The sequence below is a fragment of the Castor canadensis genome, chromosome 9 (genome assembly GCF_047511655.1).
Source record: "Castor canadensis chromosome 9, mCasCan1.hap1v2, whole genome shotgun sequence".
Lineage (NCBI taxonomy): Eukaryota > Metazoa > Chordata > Mammalia > Rodentia > Castoridae > Castor > Castor canadensis.
In genome coordinates, this window is record NC_133394.1 from 134,808,933 (window position 1) to 134,828,031 (window position 19,099).

Here is a 19,099-nt window from a genome sequence, read left to right on the forward strand (position 1 = left end):
GGATCCAACACAGGATAATTACATGACTCAAAATGCTAATGTCAACCTTATTCCTAGGCACTCTGAAAGTCTGCCAAAATTAAGATTCAAAAGTCAATGCTGAATAAAATAAATAAGTGTGTCGTGTCCTTCCCCCCCCAATTTTAAAAGTACTCATTAGATAAAGTCAACAATTACACAGCCTGCTTAGGCAGTCACTCGTGCTCCCAGAGAAAACATGAACAAAAGAACAAATACAATTGGCTATTGAGTCTAGACGGCATTTTACAAAGAACCATGCATCGTTCTACCTAGGTACAATCCCAAGGCCAGGAAATCATATAAATAAAGCTCAAACTGCTACTTAGGCACATAATAAAAGCATCTCTGATAACTGCTGTGCATAGTCCCGTCACTCTCTTTAATGGATGTGCTAGCATATTTCTCTCATTTAACTAGTGGTTACTATATTTACTGGAATGGGTAAATAATTAGAGAATGAGTTTTCTGAGAAAGTTCAAGAAAGCATGCAGTAATTATGTTGTTTAATTCTGTAGGTCACAATCCTACTAAATTCTAATCATTTAATAAATCTTCATAGGTCCACATATGGAAATTTGTCATTACACCAAGATGCTGTACGTATCTTATCAAGATATACCTCCACTGCCAATCTGATATAACAGCGTAACACTTCAAGAATTACTTGCTGCAAAAAGCAAGCCCATTTTAAATCCTGGGTGACTCAATAAAATTCATGTGTAAAATATACATAATGAAATCAAGACAATCACTAATCAGCAGAATGACAGCAGTCAGTTACCAGTTCCTCAGAGACTGATTATAAGTTAAAGAGCAGGAACTGAGAAGGTACACATTTTTATCTTAATTATAATCTATTAAATAAGATGACATGACCTGAATGGACAAATGAACCAGAAATAAGTCAGACCAAACAAGTTTAGACCACTGTTACATACAGTTATGTTTCACAATACCAAAACAGGAAAAAAATGCCAGAGGGGCCACTTTTAGTTTCATGAAATGAGTTTATCCTTTACTGTAACAAAGAATCACTGGTATTCAATTTCTCTTTTGATAATTATATATTGCCAACATCTCATTTGCATTAGCAGGTTTTCCAAATTTTCTGCATACTATAGAAATGTACCTTTAATTAAATGTAATAATCTTGACAAGCATTTAAAGGAAAAAGTAATTATTCTGGGCTTTTGTTTTAAAGTACTAAACAAGAATTAGCTAGTGTACTACTGACCTGTTCATCCTCTTTCTCCCTTGCTCTGTGCTGCAGACATCTCTCCTGACTGGGGATGGAGACCAATGCAACATCTGCTTGCCATCATCACCTAGTGTGCTCACGTAATACTATGGCACACAAAAATTTACATTCTTCAGTATGTATATATATATCTATATATATATCTCACAAATATGATTTTAGACTAGAAAACTCATTTTACTCACTTCATTAGCTTTTCCCTTCTCAGGTAACAATGATCTTATATTTGAAATAACAGCTAGGGAAAATGTTAATTACTATAGCTAAATCAGATTTTATACACCTGGAGATGTGAGAATATTTTAAAGTTGCAATCATTACACAGAGCACTTCCTACCTGTAAACAGTACTGAGGTTCCTGCATATCCTCCAACCCATGGGAGTTTTCAAAACAGTAAAAAACTTGCAAACCCGTAGTATTTATATACAAATACTTCCTTTCTGCTCAGGGAGGAGGTCAGAGTGTTTCCTCTACACCAGTTATGCTTCTTCCTTTGATGCTCACCAATATGTTAAGGAAGTATATGACTGACCACAAATGTCCTGAAGACAAATAGGACAAAGCTTACCAACCTTCACCATCTGAATACCTTTTCTGGCTAAAAGACACTTCCTAATTCAAAAATCAAAAAGAGAAAAGAAACACAAGGAAAAACTTGAATATAGAACAATTTAGTAACCACACCACTATAAGACAAAGTAAAATCCTCAGCTATCTAGAATATTGTATACTAACAGTACAAAACTTTGATCTTGAAAACATACAGATGGCTTGAAAAGCAACCTCAAATCGTGTGGGAAACTTCTGCCACTGGATTGTAGAACTTAAAAGTAATTCCCTCTATTTTTCTGTATTTCACACATTTTCAGGTTAACACAGAAGTGAAATTAAAATAATTTAAGGCAAGGAACACCGGTGAGCTATATGCAAGAGGGAAATAGAAAAGAAAGCATTAACAACGCAAACTCATAATTAAGCCAAACTTAACATCAAATCTGCTATTAACAGTATTTAAATTTCATAGAGTTCAAAAGTACTGGGATTTCCGAACCATAACTTAAGACAGGGTGATATAGCAGCATTAGATTAGAAAAATCAAGGAACCTAATTCATACCCTCAAGGCACATACCACCAATAAGAGGAATCATTACTATACTCTGTGAGAACAAATAGTATAAAAAGCAAAACAAATAGTTTTAGGAAACTTCTTAGTACCTGTCCACAAAAACCATAACAGATTCATTAGAAATGCTACCTATGATGCTCTCTCTTTACCAATTATTTATTAAGCACCCAGTAGGAGCCAAGTATAGGACTTGTTTGGTGAACAAGACATACAAATCCATGCCCTTACAGAACTTTTCTGCAATTAGGACAAATGTATTTGCTAACATGTTCATCTAGTAATTCATTAAAGCAAAAATGTTAAAAACTTAAATATACCTACAGATTATTAAGATTAATCTTTGACTATTTGAAAGCACAGTTTTTAAGGCTGGTGGAGTGGCTCAAGTGGTACAGTGCCTGCCTAACAAGTATGAGGCCCTGAGTTGAAACCTTAGTACCGCAAAAAAAAAAAAAAAGTTATGTAACTTACCTTTCATCTGCACCTACCCACCTATGGGTGCTGAAATTAGCCTGTTAAGTCAGGTTACTTTTGAACAAGATACTGTAACACTATGGTCAGTCTGGGAAGGTAGCTCAGTGGTAACAGTGCATGACTAGCATGCAAGACCCTGAATTTGAGCCCCAGAACCATTAAAAAAAGAAGACAGTATGTCATTCTTTCTCATACTTCAACTTCTAGTTCTGAGCCGGCACTTAACTAAGAACCACATTTTAACAGCAAGGCTGCTCAAATTCGACTAGGTACAAGCAATGGTCCTGGTAACGCCAACAAAGACAACGAGACACAATGCTGTGTTTTCCAGGATCATCACATTTAGTAAGCATAGTCCTGTTAGAACAAACATCTCATGGGCAGATATTAAATGTGTGTGTCTCTGCAGTAGGCCCTTCTCTTGTCATTATGTACTCCGTACAGAAGCAGTTGAAAAAACACTAGTTTCTTAATTTTTAAAGTCCCCTTTTTTGCCTTTCAATTTCAATTAAAAAAAAGTATTCGTAATGGTTTGCCAGCAATTTATATAAAGAAGTATGATGAGTAGAAATCTATAAATGAGGGCACCAAGAACACCATCCCCAACTATGCTGGGCATCTGGACTTTTAGGTATCTCTAATACTAGTAAGAGGTCTGGTTAAAGGAATTCTTCTGGCAAAATCTACAACAGCAAGAAACTCACACCTGCAATCCCAGCTACTCAGGAGACAGAGTTTGGAGATCAGGAGGATCAGGGTTTTAGGCTAGATTGGGCAAAAAGTTAGCAAGATCCCATCTCAACACACAAGCAGTGTTGTGGTTTACAACTGTAATCCCAGCTACAAGGGGGTGGGGGGGTGTAGATAGGAGGCTCACAAGTACAAGGTCATCCTAGGCAAAAAATCTGAGATCCTATAATAATCTAAAGCAATAAGAACTGGAGGTGTGGCTTAAGTGCTTAACAAGTGCAAGGCCTTAGCTCGCAAAGCAGGCAAGGTACACCAATTTCATGTATCACTGAGAATGGGCTCAGTAGTAGAGCCCTGGGTTTGATCCACAGAACCCCTACTCCCAAAACAATTAAGCAAGAGAAACTGAATAAATATGAGATAAACCACACCAAATGCCCCTAAATATGATGCATTAAGAACACAGTTATTAGCCAGGCACCAGTAGTTCATGCCTATAATCCTAGCTACTCATGAGAATCGCAATTCAAAGCCAGCCCCAGCAAGTAGTTTTTAAGACTATCTTGAAAACAAACCATCATAAAAAAGGGCTGGTGGAGTGGGCCAAGGTGTAGGCCCTGAGTTCAAACCCCAGTACTACAAAGAAAGAAAAAAAAAGCTTCATAATACCCAGGGTTGGAATATGTGTGGACAAAAAGGAATTGTCATATACTGCTTTAAATTTAAATTTGATCTACCTTTTTGGAAGACATTTTGCCAATGTTATTGTAATTTAAGATGTGCATTCCTTTACCTAGCCATTTCAATTCTGGAATCTTACATACAGGTAATTTGTTTCTATGGAAAAAAAATACACATAAAGATATTCAATGGAGCATCATTTGTATCAGCAAGAGAATTTTTAAATCCACGTGTAAAATGAGTAATAGACTAATGGTTGCACAGCATCTCCCATTTATGCCCACTTAGACACATAAAAAGCTATTCAGATAGATTAATCCTGAATGAGGTGCACGTTTTTATCCCCCTCCAAGTAAATACGTAACACACATATGCACACATTGCCTACACACAATTAGCAGTCATGATGGTCAGCAACAAAAATTATATTTTGCTCTAGAATGCAGTATATAATTTCAGATTTTTTTCTTTTATTACTTTTTAACCAAGCTTACTTAAAACCATACTATAAATTCACAAATAAGGTAAGCTTACCAACCAAACCTCCTTCAATTATGATTGGTCAAGTTTGTAAGCAGCTAAACTCTTGACAAACCATATGGTACACAGAGGGCTCCCAAATTATGATGGTCCAATTTAGGATTTTTTAACTTTATGATGGTGCAAAGTGATATGAATTCAGTAGAAACCATATTTCAAAAAAACTTTTTTTCTTTTTGTGGTGGTGCTGGGGTTGAATTCAGAGCCTCATGCTTGCTATGAAGGCACTCTTACCAGCTGAGCCATTCCTCAAACCCATACTTCATATTTTTATCCATTGTCTGTATATCAATATTCTCCAGATGCCGGGCAAGCCAGCTATGAGATCATGAAGCTAAACAACCAGTACTGTACAATTTACTGCTTTGCTAAGTTATGATGTTAGGTTAGATGTATAAAATACACTTTTGACTTATGATATTTTCCACTTATCGGGAAAATATGATGCTTTCTGAGTATCAGGTTTAGAGCATTTGTATTTGAATGCAGCAGTGGATTGTCTTTATCTTCCTTTCAAATAACTAATGTTTGACCAGAGCATTTACGAAAGGGATAGCTAACATAAGGCTTAATGTACAAAGGAAAGATTATAATTCAAGTTTATAAGGAGTTATTTCAAAGAAGCCTGGTCCTATGTGGGAAAGAAACTGGCAATTCCCATTTTTAAAAACATGTGAAGAGGATACTATGAATATCTTACATGAGTTAAAAGAGAAAATACTTGATAAAACAAAATAGTAAGAATCAAAATTCTTACATTCAGAACAGGAAAGAGATTTCCAAAACACTTCCCATAGCATCTTTGCATGAGTAAGGACAAAACTTTTTGTTTGAGCATTAAGACCCAATGTATTTCTTTTGAACTGTAACTTTTCCTTCTGTTATCACGTCATGTCACTAATAACTAATCTACATTTGCGGTAAAGCAAAAAAACCACTCTGATGAAGTGGTCTTAACCACAATTCAAAGCTTAAAGGAATGGCTTTCTGCCAAAGTGCAGCTGAGCTATTAACCTGTAAGTTTGCCTTCATGGACTACATGGACCGAAACAGCAGGCTCAGGAGTTAGTAACTGCTTACTCAAGCCTCGAAGGAGGGATAGGACTCTGGAAAGGAGCAAGCCACAAAGGGGCACAGGAGTTGATGGTGCAAGATCTCTCTACAAGCTGCTTTACCTTGGGTGGTAACATGCAACCTAAGTCTTCTGCAACCATCAGAGGAGTCCCTGCTCAGCATATGCAAAGGAGAGGTTTGGAACTGTGGTCAGCCAGATCACCAGCTAGTGATTAAAAGCATACATTTTCCCCTAATACTCATGTACTTTTCTCACTAAACAAACCATCTATCACATGAAATTATATTTCAGAAAAAAATCACTTCTTAACCTGTTAACTATTTCTCAGCAATCCAAACCTGTTGAATCCTGAGGATCAAACACTACAGAAATCCAACCAGAAGATATGAAGAATGCTGTAGGCTAAATAAACCAGGAAAAGCTGACTGCGTTACCAGCTCTAGGGATTAGTCAAATCCAGACTCTTTAAAGAATTACAAGTGTGCTGGGCATGGTGGTACACGTCTGCAATCCCAGCTACTCAGGAGGCATAGGTAGGAGGATTGAAGTCTGAGGCCAACCACAGACAAAAAGTGCAAGACTCCATTTGAAAAACAACTAAAGCAAAAAATGCCTGCTGGCATGGCTCAAATGTTAGCAAGCATGGGATTCCGAGTTAAAACTCCAGTAGCCTACCCCCAAATAAGTAGTAACCTAGCAATGAAGAAAATACCTGTTTCTACAATAAACTGGATAGGCACAATGCATATTTTAGCCTATGCCTTTTATGCTGGTCAATTTTTTTTAAATGGCAGACATGGTTGACTCAAGTACATGCAATACAGTATTAAAGTATCAATTCTTAGACACAAGCCTGTACATACTAGGTGCTCACTAGATAAACCATAATGTTAAAAGAAAAAAAAAGAACAAAACCAAAAAATTATTATGGATTTGTAGCTCTTAAACTATATCATTTAGATCAACTACTTTTAATTAAGCAGTGATTATATACAAATGGATCTGAAATGCCTAAAAAGCTCATTTCTACTATACAATGGAGGAAAAATAACTTCATTAACTTTATAATTGTACAAGGAAAAGGGAGCTATTCACTAAGCCCAAATAGCTAAAATGATGGTTAATAACTTCACCTTAATAAAGCTATTTATTTTTCCCATGAGAATGTCCCACAAAGATACAATACTATATGTTACTGTTACTTGCTCAACAACGCAGGGATGTTCTTTATAAAGCATGTTGACACTTTGAAAAAAGGAAAATTCACATTTTTGACAGATTCTGTGAAAAAGTGGTATCAATATCTAAAGAGGGCTCTCAATATACCTTACAAGTTCCTTCATGCAGTTTTATTGTTTGAAACTTGTGTGTAACATGTGCTGGTCTCCAGCAACTTCACTCTGGCAAGTCTTTATTGTAATAATAATCTAGTATGTTCTTATGTTTAAACCAATAAAAATGTAGTTAACAAATCTGCTACCTGGGCTTTTAAAATGTTAGCAGTTCCGAGTATGAAGAAAAAAGTAAAGATTGAAAAAATATCTTTAATTCTAATAATAAATTTGAATGTTGAAATAAAAATCCAAGTTGAAGGGGATCATTCTTAATTTTTTCCTCTTATCCACTGCTTTGGTTTGAATATGTCCTGCAAAGTTCACGTCACTGGAAATGTAATCCCTAATGAAACACTGTTGGGATATGCACAGATCACAAGGGCTCCATCCTCAGAAATGGACTGTTAACACAGTTTGTTATAAAATTGCATTTGGCACCCTCATGCCCTTGCATGCGTGCAACTTCTTGCCCGTGTGATGCCATCTACCATGTTATAATACAGAAAAACTTCATCAGATGTGGTCCCTCCATCTTGAAGTTTTCAGCCTACTGAACTATAAGAAATTATCCTTTTTTAAATACAAATTACTTAGTCTGTCATATTCTGTTATAGCAGTACAAAAGGCCTAAGACATTCACCAATGGCTTGGTTTGGTTCTGCTAGCCCTCAGGAATTAATCCTCCTGATCTGGTCACTATACTCAAAACACTTCCCCAGTGCCAACTCCACACCCTTCCATTCACATTGCAGACCAGACACTGGATCGGTAGTGATAGGGTAGGTCTACTCCCCTTCCTCTTTTTATACAATCAGTGTAAGAACGCAGCCTGTAGTATGTACCAGGCCAAAAGCTCTTTTTCTCAAAGAGAAATATTACTTGACCTGGGTCAGCTCTTTTAAATTGGACAACCTCCAAGGAGCCAAGATTTATACTATTTTCACATCATCCTCCTGATTGGCCTTGGTCTCTCTCTTTTCACTTGACCTGCCTGGTTCTGTGACTCAAAAGTTAACCTTATTCAATGTTCTCATTATTCTTCTTTTACAGGCAGAATGCAGAGCAAATTCTTTTGTTTGTTCAAGTTGCAAGTAATAAGGGGGCGGGGGGATGGGGGAGGGAGGAAAAGGGAAAGTAAAGGGAGCTGACAAAGAGGGAATAGGGAGCAAAGGAGAGAGACAACACTGGAGCCAAGAGAACAGTAACAAAAGACAGAGGAGAAGCCTACTTCAGGGAATGTCATCGAAACAAAAGAGCAATGGAGGATCCAGTGGCCATAAAAGGGCAATTGTCTACCTCCTAACAAACCAAATCTCATCAATCCCAAACAAAGAAATGCTTCCACTGGAATACAGTTTTTCTTCTGCAGAATATGAGCACAGATAACAATCAGTCTTTCCCTATAAATAATCTCACACTTGGTAATCTATACACTATGAGAAAAATCTTTTGAATTATGTAAACTATCTCCAAGTTGTGCTCCCCCAAAATCCAGATCTTCTTAATTCAAAAGCAAAAAACACTTCAGCATTTTCAGTTATTCCAGAGCCTCATTCTCCACAACTGTGACGTAGGAATGTCAGAGTGCTGTTGTGAACACGTGGGGAGAGCACCATTCCCACTGAGCGTCAGTGTTACAACACAGACTTTTCAGCCTTCAGACCTACCAATCTCCGACTCAGAAGACTTCAGTGACAACAAATTTGTAGAAACAGATCTTTTCAAAATTAAGTTGTATGTGTGGTCATTCTTCCTCTTTGCAAATTAAGAGATTGGTAAATAAGAATATGGCCTAGTATTCCATGTCAGGATAGACATGTGTCTTCAAAACCTAGAGTTTATCAAAAGTGCATTCATTTGATAAATAGTTACTGAGTACCTGTTATGACTATTCACTGTCCCAGGAGCCAGGAATACATCAATCAAGAAAAAAAAAAAATCTTTTAATGGAAGGAAGGAGAAGGCATGGGAGCCAGAGAAAGGACTGAAAATTGGCTTCTTGCAAGAAGGAACTACAAGCGTGTATTTCAAATGTGAATGTTTTCAGTGAATCCTAACTGCTCCAACTGACCCCTCCCTCCCTCTCATCTATTCATCCATCAATATATACACACATATTACCTATCTCTGTCCCTTTTCTGACCCAGGTTGGAATTTCTCACTCACAGTTTTAGTTTTCCCACAGGAAGTTGAACAATAAAGGAGTCTTAATAAAGCTAAATTTAATGCACATGTGATTAGTTATTTAGCTGCTACCACCAATACTTTAGCATATGTTTAATCACCTTCTTCACCACTATTGTGACAGACAAAACACAAAAGACTTCGATCAAAAATAATGCTTTTCGAAAGCACTCTATGCTACTTCTCCACCTCCAGTTCTGCCCTGGGAGTCTTTATAAGTTAGAGGCAGGAGGAAAGAGGAGCAGTTATCCTCCCTACCACTATTTTCTAATATAGCACAATTATAGTCACTAGTTCTAAAGACTACATGCTGCCATGATACTTGTTAAAGTCAGATCCAAAGACTTGTAGAGAAGGTCGCTTAAGGTCACAGAGTTTTTCTTTGCAGATTCACGAGAACCTGACTATATCACTACATCATTCCTCACCTGAACACCTAGTGTGGTGCTGTGAAGAGCCAAAACTCACACCTTCCTGTTTACCTGAAGCCTTTCTTCAGTGCAAGAAAAAGTGGCTTCATTTCACCTTTCAAACTGCTAAGTTTTTCTGATTCCTTGATAGGTACCCACACAGCATATTCCATTTTTCCAATTAGGTTCATACTTCAGATGAGTTATGAAGTACTCTCTTAAGAGCCATCCCAGATCCTACAGACATCCAAAGTAGCAATATTTTTCAAAGTAATAAAATATAACATAAATTAATGAGAACATGCTTAATGTCAGCACTACTGTGATTTGCTCAATACATAAATAAGTATTGGTATCTTTGAAATCTAAAACACGTTTTTTAAAAAAGTCATCTCACAGCTAATTGTCATTCTTGGAGGGTGATTCTTACTGGTAAATAAGTGCATTGACTTACAATATGCTTTCTTCTGATCCTGGAGGTGGAGCTGGGGTGCCACCTCTAACCACTGATATCAGTTTGGTGCCCACTAAATTAGAATGTAATTTAGTTTCTTCTTCTAAACTACATGGTAGGAGGGAAAACTTACCCAAACAATAGTTACTATCATGCATTTATGATAACCAAAGGAACACAGCTCTGAAGAAACAAATGTCAGAAAATGGCGACATGAAAGCCTCAGCTCACAACAGGAAAACCAGCAAAAGGTGGAAAATGGTGAAGTTGGAAGTGGGTAAACATGGTAGAAGGGAAAAAACTATCAATCCTCTTAATGGTGAAAAGCCAAGCAATAGTCCTGGAGAGAGTAGGAAGAATTGGATAATCTGGGAGAAAATTGGGGCAATTGGGATATAAGGGGAATTTGGTGAAGCAAAGTAATAGAATAAAGGAATTCAATTCTTTCAAAACACAAATCCATATGCTTTCACTGACTACCTCATGGACAACAATGTCTACCTGCATACATCTGTGCAAAGACAACCAACCATCATCAGGCAGTTAACCCACTGACTGAAAGGTTATTACTTTATCTTCTCAATTTCAAACATAACTGCTAAGGAACATATCAGAAGACTGTGTCCTTACACTCGATTTCCAAAAACTTGCAGAGAAAGGTTAATTATGCATTTGCCCTCCTCTTTTGGCAAGGAATTCCTCCATTTTGTTCAATTCTCAAGTATAGAAAACCAATGTACAAATTTCATTCCTATGAAACAACCTACCATAAATCTTACTGTTTTCTAGGAAAGAAGAAACTGTATTATAGACACAATCTTAAAACTGATGTAACTGTTTCTTAACTTTTAATAAACTTTTTTCATCACCCTCACTACTTCTACATGTCCTGTCTGGATGCATCCACATGGCACATAAGAATGTAGATTTTCTATTTATCAGGAACTACAACGATACTGCCTTACCTTGAAGCTTATTCATTTAAAAATATCCTCAAGCAACTCTGTGATCATCCTTACTAGATCTGAAGTAAATATGTGCTGCTATGAAAACATCTGATAAGCACAGGCACTAATCCAAGAAAAAAATAAAAGTTTAAGTATCACTGGTATCATCACAGAAACAGAAACTAACATTTAAACATCTGACTACCTTAAATGTTTCTAAGAAATCTGATTTATGCTTAATTTTTACCCTCTGAATTAAAAGCATCTATTAAATGAGCAAGTCCCAACATATTGTATCAAAAAAATAAATCCAGTGAGTTTTAATATATACAATCAGGGATTTTTGGTGGTAGGTTTTTTTTTTTCTTCTTCTTCTTTAAACTACATAGGTCATTTGTCATTAATGCAAGAGTAAACTACTCTACAAGCAGGAAATGTAAATTTCTTAATGATGAGCCTTTAAATATTTACCTGGGCAAGCAAACAAAATACACACACACACAACCACAACAAAAAATGTTTCATAGATAATTAACTGTTCCCTACAATCAAAGAGAAGACCATGGATTTGATAATACCTCTCTGAGATACCTGAAGGCTTTTGTGGCTGTCATTGATTTGGCAATATGGCTTTAAAAGACTGACTTTCACATAGCCTCTCAGATGGTCATTACTAAAACTTAGATCTCTACAATCCAGTACATATGCATATCCTTGAAGCAAAAGTTTTACAAAACTATATTGGATGATACATTCATGACATTTTCCATTCTGTTCTGTTTCATATAATTAGAAGGGGCAAAAGGCAGTAACTTACTAATTACAGAATGTGCTATCAAAGCAGTTTGAAAATCACTGATAAACACAAGATGCATGCTGAAGGGCAGGGTAAGAGATCATCTTACCTGATGAATAGCTTTGGTTAATGCTACTCAGAAGCTACTACTGCAGTGTTTTCCTATTCCCTTCTACTCCCTAGATACTACCCTGTGATAACCTTTCCTTCAAACAAAAAAGGATGGAGGGAGGACCCCTGAAGTAATTAGAAGACGCCAACTGACAGGCAGGCTGTGGTGGTGCAAGCCTGTAATCCCAGCTAGGCGGGATGGGGAGGTAAAAGGATGAGTGGAAGGGGAGATCCCCCTACAAAAGCTCTAGACTCTCTCTGGAAAATAAACTAAAACAAAAAAGGGCTGGGAGGCATGGCTTAAGTGGGAGAGCACCTGTCTGCCTAGCAAGTTCAAGGCTCTAAGTTCAAACCCCAGGAAAAAAAAGAAGCCACAGACTATAACTTATCATCAAGGCAAAAACTATCTAAAACTAACTTCTCAAGAACTCTGTGAGGAATTACTATGTACAAGGAATAAATTTAGTAGAACTAAAAAGTAACCCAATCAACATCTACATAAATGTGTATAAATTTTGTCTATTTTAACTTTTTAAAAAAGCAACACTGAAGTCTTAAAAAAAAGAATAATACATTCTTTTCTACATTCCAGTGCACTTGTATTTTCTATCCTAAGGTAAGTTTTAATCCTGGCTATAACCCACCAAACTGATTTCTTGACCCACTTATAAGTGGGCTGAAACCTGCAACTCGAAAAACACAACTCTAGAGAACACAAAAATCACCCTAGTAAAATAGAACACCATAGCTAAATTACCACTCTTTAGTGGCCACCTTCTTTCACTGATGAAAAAAAGCTCAAAGAGTAAAAAATATCAATTAATGATGCTTTATTTTACTCTAGGAAGAACACAGGAGGAAATGCAAGACTTTATGACAGGAAAATATAAAACAGCATCTGAAAGTCATGATTTGACATTTAATAGTCATCATTAACACTTGTCATCTACCTCTGCTTCCTACATGTCCATGCTCCTGCATAAATACGTGTACAGTTATCTAGATATACCATATATGTAAATTACATAATATAATTATACAATACTATGCGTGTGTTTATATATATATACATATATATATATGTATATATATATAAATTTGTATTTTTTCCAGATCATTCTCAAAATGTCAAGATAAGTAAACATCAGATATGAAACAGGTTAACTAATCCCTAAGTACTTAGGCACAAAGCTGTAACTCTTCCAACAGAACAGTTTTGGCTATGCATCAAAATGTAATACAGAGTTCAAACAAAACAAATGGAAACTCAAGTGCTATCCCAGAAAGAAAATTTAAACTTGAAGTAGTAAATGTTATAGAATATATTTTGCAAACAATACATTCAACACCGTCTGGAAACTATTACATGCTTGAGATTATTATTTTTGGAAGACTACTGTGTGCCGTAAGACATGAGATTCTGGGATGAAATGAATGACTGCGGCCAATAAGTAGATGACCCTACCTTGGAACGTAATTAGAACACTCTCATTACGGACTACACGTTACAGTTTTGTCCTAACTTTAATGACTAAATTGTACAAAGAATTTAACTGCAGACATGCTGAAAAGGATCCTAGAGTAAGGTAGTCTGATTAAAACCATGGACCACACCAGTGTATTTCTATTCAATTTTTCTATTCATGACTTAAGTCTCTCTCTTCCCAATATACTCTCCTTCATCTCCAAAAAGATAAAGAACTGACCTGAATTCAGCACTCTCTCTGGGTTGATTCACTTCTACCACACTTAAAAAAAAAAAAAAAACCATTTAGTAGCAACCACATAGTACAAAAATTAGGTTTCCAAGACTTCTAGTAACTGAAATAGTTTTGAATACATCACTCAAGTAAAATTTTAGGAACATTAAAACCTTAAAGATTTTTGGTGGCTGAATGGGTATTACCAAGCTTAGAATTACTACTACCAGTGAGACTACATGCCACAAACACATGAATGAGTGACTACACAGTACCTTGATGAATAGACCAGTTACAATATTAATTTAGAAAAAAAAAATCAGCCATTTTCCTCTCGGTGAAATTCTTTATAAAGGACAAAACTGTACTATAAATGGCCCAAATAAGAATTATTTTGTTTGGTCAAATTAATACCTTAATTGAGGCATTTATCCAACTACTGGTTGGTCTATGATATAAACCAGAAATATAATTACAGACTAACACATGAATAATCCCTAAGCTATTTGAAAAAAGAAAAAAATTCAATCATAGAGATTGTGATTTTTTTAACCCACCATAAATCCATAACCACATCTGTAATCTAAATATTAATATATCTTAAAATATGCAATAATTACATATGGAATTATGAGCATTGATTCTATCCATGATCTTGGAGTCACTGTGAGATTTCTAAAGCATACCTTTTAATCCACGCCATGGTACTTCAAGAACATGTTAAGGTAAGTCACAGCTTGGAACACTTCGATGCACCTCAAAACACCTCAGCCAGTGTATCTGTATCATTCTTTCCTTTTGAGATCATAATGGTTCCGAAGAACTATAATGCTTCCATTTGAATGATAGTCTCATAATTTCAATGACTTAAAAACAAAAACAAAAAAATAAGGACTTAAGTATTGGTATGTGAAGTCACTAGTGCACTGTGCTAACTGCTGCCATGACTAAGAAAACACAAAGAAGCTGTTGCTGCTACTACACAACACTGTCATTTTTAATGTGAATCTTCCTATGAATTTCGAGAAGTCCAAGTGTCAGCCCTTGCTAGATCTTTCTAGGAAAGTCCCACAAATCCCTTTGTCCCAATTATTTCTTCATTTTCCTCCTCAAAAAATGATTAATAAACTGACAGGTATGAAGACTCACTAGGCACAGGTTCACTTCTGGATGATGACTATTCTGGGCCGAATGAGAGCTGGCCATCTCCCAGAGACTGGTCAGGAGTTCCTTCAAGCAATGCTCCTTAGGGTGTTAGTACTACTGAATCATTTAATTGCATGAAAATCATTAAGTTGAAAAGAGCTCCAGTTGCTAAAGCTTATTTCTATTAACAGAATGTGTATAAATGATAGTTGGCTATGATGTTGTTAAATAAATCTTGGTCTACAATCCTGTTACTTGGCATACAACTTCTAAAATCTTTACAATCTTCAAAGTGTTAAGTGCCTTTTTGTAATTGATCAGCTGACTGATCTGGCCATCTAGGTAGCTAACTTTTGGGTGAGGCTGGTAACCAGAAAGACCAAGGCAGGATAAGAGGTTTGGACTTTCTGCCCATCCCACAACCTCTGGGAAGGGGAGAAGGGCTGAGGTTAAGTTGATTATAAATGGTCGATTTAATCCATCAAGTCTATATAAGGAAAACTTCCACAAAAATACAAAAGGACAGGGTTCAGGGAGTTTCCAGACAGCCCAACAGGTAGAGAGGTTCCTAGTGGGTATAATATGCCCTGAGAGAGTATGGAAGCCCAGGCCCCTTCTCCCAAACCTTGCTCTACTCATCTCTTCATCTGGTACTCACCAGTCCCCTTTATAATAAACCAGTAAACACAAATGTTTCTCACAGTTCTATGAGCAATTTAACGAACTCGTGGATGAGGTTGTGGGAACTCTGGATTCTGTCCATCAGAATCACAGGTAAAACAACCTGGAGCTTGTGACTGGCATCTGAAGGGGAGGGGGCGGTATTGGGGACTGAGCCCTTAACCTGTGGGGTATGATGCTATCTTCAGGACAGCCAAATGGATGGCAAATTGCTTGTTTGCTTTTATGTAGGAAAAAGTTTCTGTGTTAAATGCTGTAATATGAGAACAGAGAAAAAACTGCTTTATTCAGAATGGCTAGCCATCAGGTTTTACTGCCACTCTGTGATCGCCTGATTGACTCGACAGGCACTGTCCCTCTTTCTTCACCACGTCCCATCTTTCTTATATAAAACATTAAATGGTCCATAATTAAGATATAGCAAGAAGTACAGTACATTTCCACATCTACTGGGAATTCAATTGCCTTTCCTGTAAGTTTAATTTATGCAGCTACCAGAAATAATACTTGAATTACACAAATAAAGTAAAACCAACCAAATAACTTATCAATAAATACATACATTTACTGTCGTAAAGCAATTAGAATTACTTTAGGATGACAAAGCAGGAACCTTTTAATAAGGTTAAGCCATTAAAAAGGGTTCAAAGAAGGAAAGTAGATAAGGAAGACTTTGTCATACATACTCCAGGCATAGGAACAGCTGGTGAAAAGGTGAATACACCAAGAATAGAAGATGACAAAGTTTTCCCACTGGAGCTAGAGCATGTGCAAAGGAGAAAGTGAATCTACTTCCTGTTTGAAAGGGTAGTCAACTGATGAAAATCTTTCAAGTCCAGTGTCAGCAAAATGATTTATTTCTAAGGTTTAGATACACTGCATTTTGTGGATAATGCAGATTACAAACAAAGTTTTCCCACTGGAGCTAGAGCATGTGCAAAGGAGAAAGTGAATCTACTTCCTGTTTGAAAGGGTAGTCAACTGATGAAAATCTTTCAAGTCCAGTGTCAGCAAAATGATTTATTTCTAAGGTTTAGATACACTGCATTTTGTGGATAATGCAGATTACAAACCAGGGCCACTCTTCAGAAACTTGACAGTGGTGGTGAACTTGACTGGAATAGGAAGAAAAAAATCAATGAGGAACAGAAGCAAAGGACTTGGTGAAATGAAATCCCCTGCCCATAGTCAGAGCCATCTTTTCAAACTAATGATTTTACCACTTTAGCGTTCCCTTTCCCTCCACTCCTGCTTAAAACTAGTGTGTGTGTGTGTGTGTGTGTGTGTGTGTGTGTGTGTGTGTGTGTGTGTGTGTGTGTGTGTGTGTGTGTGTCTGTCTGACTGTCTCCTGGGAAAACATCACATTGTTTCCTATATTCTGCTCCTCCAAATAAATGTATCCTATACAGGATGACCAGGTTAAGGTTCTTGAAACACAGCTCCTCCCTGCAGAGAAAATTTATCCACTGCAAAGTAAGTCAAGATATAAATATATTAGATAATAAAGAATGAAAATCTAAGTCTGAAGGACTTACTTCTTCACTCAATTTTCAGAATCCTATTTTACAGAGAATATACACCTGTCTTAAGTGACTGACTCAAAGAATACATATGTAAAAATAAGACTTAAATCTGGGTCTTACGGCTGAGATTTCAGCAAATTTCCTACAACAGTATTGTTGGGAAAAGAGAGTAGTATTAGTGCCAATATTTGTTAATAATATAACAAGTACATGATAAGCACTTGATGGTACTTTATTTTATCCAGATCTACCTTCTTTGACAGGCAAAGAGACCGAGTCAAGTCAACGTCACATGTAAGAAACTAAGGTGGCAGAACATACATTTAATTTCAAATATGAAGTCCACACTGATATTGTTAAACCAATCTTTCTTCCAGAAGCAATCAAGTCAAACACATAAGTTTATTTCTCACTGATTCATATGGCAATAATCTAATTATATAAATACTTCTCACACAAAACCTGGTCAGTTTCATTGCTCAAAACAATATATAAACAGTTATGCCCTAGCAAGGGACCATATGCACATTTACTAAAGTTGTTAAGAAAAATCATAATCATATTTAATCACTCAAATTAGAAATATCATTTGAAATGAAATCTAATTATGCCCTTGACAATCTTTTATGGCTAACTTAACTACAGAAGTTATCAATATAAATTTAAGTTGACAAAACAAAGATGACCGTGAAAGATATTTTCCTTAAAAGAGTGCACTGCCAAATTTGTTTAACTTTGTCTTGTTTCTTAACTTGTAGTGTTTCGAATTTTATCCTCCTGGAGAAAGAAATTATTAGCTGGGGAAAATAAAACCAGGCAGTAAGATTACCTAGCATAATCTTACTTCTGGGAAATACCCAACTGGGGACATCCTAATTTTCAGGAACATTAAAAAAATTTCTATCAAGCTGCCATGTGATTACTCTGCTCTTAAAGTAGCAAGCGCCCCTGCCTCCGTCAGGATAAAGAGGCATGGGTTAGTGTTTATCACATGTCACCTGTCTCGGAGCCCAAACCTGGGAGGATAGGAAAAAAGGAAAGAGATGGAAAAACAGTGGTTCAAAGGAGCCAGTACAGGGTGTTGGGAAACATAGTAGTATAGCAAATAAACTGTAAACACTACTACACAATTTATTCAAAATGAGCAAATCATAAAAAGCTTTTCTTTCTAGGACTTGAGAGGGAATTAAGTAAGAGGTGGTAAATAGCCTGAATCAAACTTACCTCTAAGTTATTCATACTTTTTATGTATGTATTTATTTAAAATAGTTTACTGGCGAATAAAGTAAGAGGTGGTAAATAGCCTGAATCAAACTTACCTCTAAGTTCTTCATACTTTTTATGTATGTATTTATTTAAAATAGTTTACTGGCGAACCAAGTTTTTATTCTTTTTCCTCTCCTTTAGCTTCGCTACATGGGTCTCTTTTTGCATAGAAAAATTGCAAATTTTGGTGGCCTAAGTTTATGTGGTCTTAAGTGGTAAAGAATGTGAACAAATTCTAGACTGAGGAATCAGGACTCACAGGTTAAAAACAAATTGGATATATGACTTCTGATGAGATGCTACTTCTCAGTAGCTAATACCAGCAAAACACTGTATTAATAATTCATGAGAAAGTGTATGTGAAAGCACCTAAATACTGCCTAACAGTAACTATAAAAGTTTATTGGCTCCGAAGACATAATTTGGATTCTAACTTCTACTGATATCACAATTCTAAAATCAAAATATTTACCTAGTACTTTTTGAACTTAATGTTTGAGAAATACTTATGCCTGAGTTTAAAATTTTTCACACTCATGCAATACAATCTCTGCCTCTAATTTATGCTTCCAAACATTCTCTCCTTTGTCTTGACAAATTCATTAGCCCAAGAGATCTACCTGTCAGCCTTTTTCAAGCATCAAGGATACCTAAGTATACAAATCAGACCTGAATCCTTG

The 19,099-nt window shown here is 36.3% G+C and overlaps 1 protein-coding gene and 1 pseudogene across 7 annotated transcripts in view; both read right to left on the bottom strand.

Annotated features, from left to right (window-relative positions):
• The window catches only part of Rbpj (recombination signal binding protein for immunoglobulin kappa J region), an 87,534-nt gene that overhangs the window by 39,211 nt on the left and 29,224 nt on the right, over positions 1–19,099 (bottom strand). For 2 of the 7 annotated variants that reach the window (XM_074042509.1, XM_074042508.1), the window contains 2 exons: positions 14,490–14,669; positions 1,256–1,365 (listed from right to left, as the gene is read on the bottom strand). The exons of 3 other annotated variants lie outside the window; for them this stretch is intronic. In XM_074042509.1, the coding sequence (XP_073898610.1) occupies positions 1,256–1,329 (74 nt within the window). In that variant the 5' untranslated portion in view covers positions 1,330–1,365; positions 14,490–14,669. Of the gene's footprint in view, positions 1–1,255; positions 1,366–13,809; positions 13,852–14,489; positions 14,670–19,099 lie in introns of all 7 variants that reach the window. 2 more of the 7 variants (XM_020188490.2, XM_074042510.1) reach the window with 2 other exon arrangements.
• LOC141411270 (small nucleolar RNA SNORA51) lies at positions 7,929–8,052 on the bottom strand (annotated as a pseudogene).